At 37.8% G+C, this 9,800-nt stretch overlaps 1 protein-coding gene across 1 annotated transcript; it reads left to right on the top strand.

Annotated features, from left to right (window-relative positions):
- The first annotated feature begins 2,295 nt into the window (after window positions 1-2,295).
- hhex (hematopoietically expressed homeobox) lies at window positions 2,296-7,058 on the top strand. The gene is made up of 4 exons (XM_066693497.1): window positions 2,296-2,823; window positions 5,266-5,444; window positions 6,020-6,070; window positions 6,435-7,058. Exons 1-4 carry the CDS (start codon window positions 2,460-2,462, stop codon window positions 6,651-6,653), a joined length of 813 nt encoding a protein of 270 aa, XP_066549594.1. The 5' UTR covers window positions 2,296-2,459; the 3' UTR covers window positions 6,654-7,058.
- Window positions 7,059-9,800: the final 2,742 nt, after the last annotated feature.

The raw sequence follows: 9,800 nt of genomic DNA, 5'->3' as shown, positions 1-9,800 counted from the left end.
TATTATTAACCAAAGTGGATATATCATATAGCAGAAAATATCAAACATATACGAAAGTGGATATATCATAGCAGAAAATACGTATTGGGTACCAAAGTGGATATAACATAGCACACAAAATATAAATCATACACCACTGTGGATATATCATATAGCATAAAATATATATCATATAAAAAAGTTTAAGTAATACATCACAAAAAAGAAACAAACATCCATATACCACAAAAAATATGTCACACTGCAAAAAACAAACATGTTGAATCATTGAAAGGAAATTACGGTTACTTGTATTAATAATTGTATTTCATCTAAAGTAATAAGAGTATATTATTTGACAAATAGTATGCACACAAAAAAATAATGATTCCAACTCTAGACCACATATTACATATTTGCATATGTGTCTTCGTGTGGTAATCACAGGGTGTTGAACTCAAATAAAGTGGTTATTACTTCCGTTTAAATGCGCATTTTATCAGTGTATAATTAATCAATATGAGTAAACTGATAAAAAGGAAAAGAAAATTGGATTAATCAGGCGACTATCTAGAACCAATAACGGGAAACACAATTGTTAAGACAATATACAGTAGTTAACTTGACCAACCCACTTAATTGACTGGAGCGAATATGCCAATTTTCCCAGAAGATGTCCCGGCTGTGCTTAACTGTGCACTGTATTAGCGACTGATAACATGCAAATCCCCAAGCAAACATAATGAACTTGGACGCAAATTAACGTGTTACTTAGTTAATTACAACAACCGATAGAGAAAAGTAGAGTGGTTGAGAAACACCAGATCAAAACAGCCCAAGAGGTACAAATCATAAAATGGAAAATAAATAGTTGCATTCTCACATGGAATTAAAGGTCAGTCTTTTGGGGAGAAAAAAATAATATCATGTATTGATGTGGTTCTGTTGTTTATTTATTGTGTAGCCGTTGCTTTCATTGCTGTTGATGTAGTTGCCATTAAGCTATATCTGATTGTACTAATATAGCCCTACATAATATAATGATATGACCTGTATCACAGTATTTAAATATATATAAAATATCACCAGAAAGAAAATATTCTTGCTTAAACGACACACACTAACAAATACTTGTTCGTTCTTAAATTACTTTATAAAATTACTAACAACTATTAAAAATACTTCTACAAGTAATTCTAGTAATGTACAATGTAATGTAACATTTAAGTAAATCTATTACTTATGTTCAATAAACAACAATGCACAAGTCATATTAATTTTCAGCTGGTAGGAAATTCAGGGATTCCAGTTACTATTTTAAGCAATCCTGAAAGAACAACTACATCCAAGTACATGTCCACTAATTAAAATACATAAAGTAAATAATAGTCATTCGTAGTAATATACAAGTCATTGTTTTAATTGTTATAAGTAAATCAAAATACTAAGTGATTTATCTTTGTGAGTGTATTCCAGAGCCTAGTCAAACGAAATGTTTCAGCCAAATGATACTGATGGTTCAGCGCAGACAAACCCATTAAGGAAACCGGTCTGTAAACTTCAGAGCATGTGATAAACACACATGTACGTGAAATAGTTTATCATTCCGGTATTAACATGTGATTTTATGTTTTTATTGTGATTGCTGTATTATAGTATATTGATTTATTTGTGAAAGTAGAATTCTGCCTTTGTATATTTAAATTACAATGTGTCCTTTGCTTTGAAAACGTTTGATTTGCCCCATGACCCCCAGTTAATCCTGTCTATTGTATTGATACACGTGTAGTACATGTTTAAACACCCACCTCCGATTTAATCAGGAGGTGAGAACTACCAGCTACCCTCTGTGATGGTCCTGATAATGTCTGTAACGCCATTTTCAAACAAACAGGCAACCACAGACGTAATTATCGAAATCTGTCATAAAGAAAAACTGCATAGAAACGCGCATATGCATTTCAATAACTAAACAAATATAAAATAAGTATAATTCTGCGTACATCCATTTTAAAAACATATTTTAAGCTTTTTTTTTATTCTTTCTAGGAACATTTGAAACAATGTCCAAACATTTGAAATTGAAGCCTTTTAGGTGATTACAGGATGGATGAGTTTAGTGAAACCGTTACCATCTGCCTATATGTGTTTCTGTCCTATAAGGCTGCTCTGAGCGCCAGGGGGTGGTTCACTGTGGTACTATAGTAAACTTGTCAAGTACACATGACCCAAGCCAATCAGAGAGCACGTCCACCTGCAGGAAACTGACGTCCCCCCTAATCCCCTCCCACTCCCGATACTTAGATATCGACTAGACCGGCGACAGAGCTGCCAATCAGCGAGAGGTGACCGATGGCTAGAGAAGGACTTTTTAAACCTTCACCCCTCAAGACGCACCGCACCGGAATAGACTGCAGCGAAAGCAGGACTTTGATTTAAAAAAGGAAAAAAAAAAACTTTCTTGGGCACTGGGAAGCAAAATGCAATACCAACACCCCGCGTCCTCGGCTCTGAGCGTCAGTGTTCCTCTTTACGCACCCACCCCGGTGCAGCCGGTGCACCCCACTCCCTTCTACATCGAGGACATCCTGGGTAGGAGTGGGACCCCGACCTCCAGCACAATGGGTCCGACTGCGACCCTGCCGTCCGCCAATTCGTCCTTCACCAGTCTGGTGTCTCCCTACAGGACTCCTATATACGAGCCGACGCCTATCCATCCAGCCTTTACGCACCACGCCGCGCTGTCCGGCCCGTATGGCACCGGCGCTTTCCCCGGCTCCCTGTACCCTTTCCACCGCGCCGTGGGGGACTACACCCACGCCCTGATCCGCCACGACCCGCTGGGTGAGTACAGATCAATATCTCCGTATCTGATCTGATCATTGTTGTGCAATTGTTGTGATATGGACATCATTGTTTTCGCTCTGCTTATGGATAATATACGAGACTATACACAGTGCATGCACATATATATCAGTGCTCGATCTTTCCCGGACTTTGCAATAATACAAACACGAACTTAGTGAAACATGTGCAAGGGACTAATGTAGCCTTACTGTCACACACACATGCACGTACGGAGACATTTTTGTAAAGTAACACAGTGGTAAGGGTTTCACTCAATTGACGCTTTGATGAGGTGAAAAGTTTAAAACCTCACATTTCCGGATTTAAAGTTCATCTGTATGGTTTTAAAAAATGTATGGCATGTGCGGTTTTAACACAGGACGGCCGTTGTGTTCGGGAATGTGTAGTTTGCATTAGGGTTTTAATATATATATATATATATATATATATATATATATATATATAGACCTGGTAGTTTGGTTGCATTGGTCTTGACAATATTCCGAAATGTCCCGACTGACTACGAATGGTCCAGTAGTATACACCTCTGACACAGGAAGGCATGACAATAATCGCATTAAACAATTTAAGAACAAGCACATATAGGCCTACACACTTTCATCAACGTATTATTTCTAAACTAATTTGCAGACCGACATCCTTCTTCAATAGTTGACATTCCTGTACATTCAACATAACATCTTCTGTGCATAGTGTAATCTTGTGATTACATTTAAACTAATCAATAAACAAGCTTTCTATATATTTCTGTTAAGTGTACATTATATGTTTATAATAATAATAATAATAATAATAATAATAATAATATACTCTCATTTTTAGGCCACTACATTAACTGCGCATTGACCATTGTTAAGGGGAAAATGTACTCATTCTGTGTTTGTTCAAGGACAACACAGTTTTGTTTAAGTTGAAGTTAAAGTGTTGTCTTTGAACAAACACATGTATGTTAACTTGAACACATTCGTTATAACAGTAGACTATAGGACCATATCTTCACTCAATTAATCAATTACTACAAATGCGATCAAACTAATATACATGTCACCCCTTTATATAGCCTGAACATCCTTATATGTGTCTTGAACAAACTAAAAAGAAATGACAATGCCGATGTGATAGAGATTAGATCTGTGCCCGGGCCTTGATGTGTGCCCAGCAGCCCGGCCCAGTGATGGACACACGGCCATTCACTGCTGTGTTGGGAAGGCATGTCGGTCTGGGGTTACCAGCCCGTGTTCAGCAAGCCTGACCCCTTTCCGTTCATACAGGAAACCTTGAGCTCTCGATAGGAGTAAATCTGGTTTCAGAAGCTGCTCAATGCTTTCCTGCCCCCCCCCGGCAGGCTCTTCCCCGGGAGTCGTGCACGGTGCTGATTATTTTATCGACATCCTCAATACAGACATATTCAGGAAACACTCGGCTTCTGATAGCCGGGATCCGTTGTTCTGATATTGTTCATTTCCCCTGTGTGGGATGTGACTTTATGGCAGCTAAAATAACTAGTTGCTTCCTATTTTTTAACCCCCCCCCCCCCAAAGCAAACGAAATACACTGACGCAAGTGAAAAACAAAGAAAAAAAACGTCTAAAAAAAACATGTTGCTCTATCAGTTTTTATTCTGTACTTCAGATCAATACATCTGATTTAATTAGCCTATACCAGCAATACACGAGTTAATAAATACATGCATTTTATGTTTTATCATTTTTGGTTTGTTTTGAAATTGTATTTTGTGGTATGCCGTTTTTGCTTGTAGGACGGGGGGGGAAAGAGAGAGGAAAACATGTCACTTTCTCATCCTAATGAAAGAGCAAATCATACAATAAGACCGTGCATGCATTGAGTGTCTGCTTTAGGTGGACAACTTGTGTGAAACGCAAACCTCTATACAAGTTTGTGTCTATTTAAAATGACTCAGGAAAAAAAAAAAAGTAAATCGCAGCTTCCTAAAGAGATTTTAATAAAGGAGAAGACGGATGCTTCAGGCACTTACAAGATACACCAACAGGAAACATATTGACGGAAATTTTGCCATAGCGCTGGTGGCTCTCTGCGGTCTCCAGAAACCTCAAGTGACGCTAGGTTGCATCTGAGCTCAATTCTCTGTACTGCTCTGCTTATTTACATATCTAAAACCATTATAATGCTACATTGAGCACCAAAAATAATAGGCGCAGTTTCCACTATAGTTCTGTTTCACTTCTTTCTTTTTTTTCTGTGCATGTCGTTGGTGATAACAGTGCGAAACCAGGCTATATTTATTATAAATGTACTTCCCTGGAGCTAATGCTTCAAACCGTGTGCTTTATTGATTTTTGAATGCGGTATTTGCAGGAATCGTGTTAAAGCCGCTGTGTGTGACTTTGTGTTGGTGGATCTGTTATTGATGGACTGCTGCATGCATTATCTTTGAAGGCAAACCGCTCCTGTGGACCCCCTTCATCCAGAGGCCTCTGCACAAGCGCAAAGGCGGGCAGGTGCGCTTCTCCAACGACCAGACCATCGAGCTGGAGAAGAAGTTTGAGACGCAGAAGTATCTGTCGCCCCCAGAACGAAAGAGGCTGGCCAAGATGTTACAGCTGAGCGAGAGACAGGTACTAGCACATCAGACCACCCCAGTCAAATCTGAATGTGATGCATTTAAAGCCTGGGTTGTTCATGTGTCTTTTGTTTTTTGATGGGTGTTTTTTCAGGCAGGGTTATTACTGAATTGTTACAATAATAAGAATAATACATTTTATAGACAGACTAAGCGAATCAAGAAATATGTCAATTGGTGCCTATTAAAATACAAATTAAAATGGACAACGTTTTTTTTTTTTTTTTGCTTTCTCTTCAACTGTGCGGTGTATTTTAGAGGAATTAAATAATTAGCAGGAAACGTTGTGGAAATGATGAGATAACATGTATATGTGTTATCTTAATAATAATAATAATAATAATAATAATAATAATAATAATAATAATAATAACATAAGACAAAGAAGAGGAACAAGAAAAGGAAAAAGGAAGGAAGGAAGAAAATAACAGATCGCCTATACCTTGTTTGCAGTAAACTCATATAATGATGTGTGAATTAAGTGAATTGTGTGTTTTCAACTTAAATATACGCTTTAATGCCATTGCAATCGCCCTGTCTGTACTGATCGGGACTCTGGTTGATTTCCAGGTGAAGACGTGGTTTCAGAATCGCAGGGCGAAGTGGCGGCGTCTCAAACAGGTATGTCCTCCAAAAATACAGCGACAAACGGGTTCAAAAGCTCAGTGAAAAGGTAAAAAGTCATGCTGGAGATTGAAATTGACCTAGTGATGCAGAGCAGCCTTTAAAAAACGCTTTTCTGGACTAGGTTGTGCAGAGCTAGGAGAAAAGATCCCAGTGCAGATACAATATCTACACACTTTGTTGTATAATAATCGTGCGTGTATGTTAACGATTTACATTTCAAATAAATCCCGTGAAAGTCTTGTATTTCTCCGAACTAAGTTATTAACCAGTTATTGATCATAAATCACATCAAAATAAATGCGTTGTTTTGCAATTCCTCCAAAAGCTTTTGCTGACAATATTGTGCCGTTATTTCCAGGAAAACCCGCAAGGCAGCAAACGAGAAGTGGAGGGAGATCACCCGGAGAGCCAGGAGCTGGGCCTGCCCTCACAGCAGAGCAGCGCGGACACAGCGCCCGGCCATTCGCTCCGCTCCGCGTCCCCACTGTCCCAGGGAGAAGCGGAGTCCGAGATCTCGGACGATTCGGATCAAGACCTGGACATCGGCGAGGACACGGCGTTCCCTTTAAACGCATGATCTTTAAAGACTGCTGGACAGGGAAGAAACGTGCTTTGAGCTTGCACTGTCCTTTACCGCAGAAAGACGTCCTCCTATACGGTGCGAAGCGCATGTGTACATATGTATATTTTGCAGGAAGGAGCACAACCCTTTCTAATTTAAATTAAAGAATGTGTGTTTTTGTACATCGATTGTAGTGGTTTTTACAGTGCAGTTTGTATGTAAACCAATTTGTACGATATGCATTACTGGTCCCTGTTTCTTTCAAATGCATCTATTGTAATGATTATAACCTGGATGTTGTAATAATCCCTGGCGATACTGTTCCCTTTCTTAATGAAAAGGTCAAGTTTGTTTCCCCCAAAACACTGTAAGTATATATATTTTTAAAAAAATGAAAATAAAGTTACAAAAATCCATTGCCACAGTTTTAAGTGTGATATCCTAATTACCAGCCGAGACAGATCTCTAACTCGAGGCAGACACACACATACACAGGGAACACGTTGAGAAAGTGTTAAAACTGTTGTATAAGACAGGAATCAAAAGTCCTACAACCACTAATGCATAATAACCTGTGAAAAGTACAATAATTGTGAATAGTAATCATTTGCGGATGTTACACACATTACAAAAAAAAAACCGATCAGGTGTTTTAGCGCACCTGCAGCCTATGGTTTCTAAATGCATTGTATATATGTGCAATCTCACACCGCATGCATACTTTAATTTCTAAATACGAATTGTGCAGAATGGGAAAATGCATTTTAAAGTCCAAAGCGTTTCAAATCTGCACATATTCTGGCAAAGTACACAAAAACCAAAACGGCTCTGTAGCAACTGTCGCTATCTTCACATGTCCTGTCCATCATTTCCTTTTGCCTTAATAACGGTTTGTGACACTTCATGCGATACAGGACACACACGCATCCAAACTGCAAGATTCATCTGCGGGCGAGTTATTGCGTTATTGCGACATGGTCCTACTCTGTCAAAGATAAAGACGTGTTTTATCGCCACATATGGCATTAGCCAATCTAATTGTTTCATTGCAATTAATAGCATCATTTCAGTTTGACACATTTTACACATTACCAGGCAGAGCATGAGAAAAAAATGCATTAAGCGCCAGGGCATTTCGATTCAATGTTTGGTCGTTAAGCGGTTTGATGAAGATTGTAAAGACAAGATATATATATATATATATATATATATATATATATATATATATATATATATATATATATATATATATATATATTTCATAATCTGCTCCAGCCAACATGTGAAAACATTATTTATTCAGAAGTTATAACTATTTATATGTAAGTCAAAATGCAACGAATAACCAAATACATTAATTAAACTTGTTTTTATTTTTATTCTGTTGCTTATTTTTGTTTGATTTTAGTCGAACAAGTCCTTACTGTAATCTATATTATATATAATATATAATATACATAGATTATATAATAGATAGATTATATAATCTACATATAAAATGTACCAGTCTTGACATGTGCTTTTAAATTAATCTGACATTCATAAACAGTACTGTATCTGTTTGATGATGTTACGGTTCAATTGGGCTTCTTGAAATTGATATAAATCACAATACAAGTCGATAACATGTTTTCTGACTCTAAATATTTGTGTTGGACTAATAACATTATAGCGTTGGGATCATAACGAAAGTAAAGAGCTTTTAAATGTAACAGTTACGCCCTTGAACAAGTCAGAGAAAGAAAAAGAGGGAACCGTTTTTGGAGAAAGAAAAAACGAAGCAAAGAAGACAACAACGTTTTCTGGGGATGAGACGTCTGGTTTGAAGTGACTGACCTTTATCACAGCCTGTAAAGAGACGGGTGTCCCGCCTGATATCGGACCAACCAAAGCCTTGACCTGCCACCGAATTGCAACTTATAAAAGCGTTTTAATCTTTTCTACTATTCATGCACACAAACACAAATTGGTACAGGTTTGTGATTTACGAATCGCTGGCAGGTGAAAGATGTGTTTTGGTCTAAAGTTAGCTTGATGTGAAGTGTGTTTTAATCCTGCCCTGCATGGGCGGAGGAGTCCTGTGTGTGCAGGGTGTAAGAAATGGGCAAGGAGGGCACACATCTGCTAACAAACGCACCCCGACACTCTTTGTTTGCAATGGTGAGCCACGTTGATATTGATAAGTTGCTCTCCCCCATTTATACTGCTTGAAATGATCAACACAATGAGTTCATATATATATATATATATATATATATATATATATATATATAGGTTTAATATAAGTAATTTATATGGTGCACCGACAGTTAAAACCATATTACTAACTTATTACAATAACAATAATAGCTTTTAATTGCTATATGAATTACCCCAGCATTGTTCATTTAACTGACTATAAAAGGGGATTGTTAATCTGATACTGTACTTTCCAATATTGGACATTCACATCTCTGATTGTTTGCAGGTAGCCTATTTCCTGTTGAATCAGCATATATATGACCTTTACTACACAGGTTTGCTCTTGTCTTTGACTCTTTTATCGGCAGATTCAACTTCAGAAAGGTTATCATTTAGCAGAAAGGCAAACACAGAAGAGTTTTTGGTAAGCGAAATGTTAATCATTGGAAGACCTGCAATGATTTGAGCATGACAGTGTGATTAATCTTTTAGTGTATGCACCTGTATTTTCAGTCATTCAGTTCAATGGCCTTAAATATGCAAAACCCTTCCAAAACTAATAGTGGGTGTATTGATTTTGTTCTTGTATTGTGTAATGGTTCACAGATCATGACAAACTATCACGAAGAAAGAACATACACAACTTGTTCATTAGAGATTAAATCAAACATTCATTTATCTCACGCCTCGGGCCCGTTCAGGAATCCAAAGAGCTCTGGAGGTCAGATATACCAGAACCTCGCTTACCCTTGTGCTGGAGCTGTCAGGCCATGTTGAATCCGGACTGGAGGGACGGACACACAGCAACAGTTTAACTTTAAACAAACAAACACGTTATGAGAAACTCATTGCCAGCATTTGTTGCTTTGTTGGTTTGCTTTTTGGCGGCTCATTTTAAGAGAAAGCTGAAAGACTCTGATGAAGCAACAATAAACCAACAATTAGGGAAGAGCTTTGGCTTGTAGAGGGTTTTGGGGCAAT

Source organism: Amia ocellicauda, chromosome 20 (genome assembly GCF_036373705.1).
Source record: "Amia ocellicauda isolate fAmiCal2 chromosome 20, fAmiCal2.hap1, whole genome shotgun sequence".
NCBI lineage: Eukaryota > Metazoa > Chordata > Actinopteri > Amiiformes > Amiidae > Amia > Amia ocellicauda.
The sequence above is the reverse complement of the archived record's forward strand: the minus strand, read 5'-3'. Positions and strand labels throughout refer to the sequence as shown.

Excerpts from the sequence above, each read along its gene's own strand:
- hhex (XM_066693497.1), top strand. The coding sequence starts at position 2,460 with ATGCAATACCAACACCCCGCGTCCTCGGCTCTGAGCGTCAGTGTTCCT. Across the intron at positions 2,824-5,265 it reads GATCCGCCACGACCCGCTGG|GCAAACCGCTCCTGTGGACC; the intron begins GTGAGTACAGAT and ends TTATCTTTGAAG. Across the intron at positions 5,445-6,019 it reads TACAGCTGAGCGAGAGACAG|GTGAAGACGTGGTTTCAGAA; the intron begins GTACTAGCACAT and ends GTTGATTTCCAG.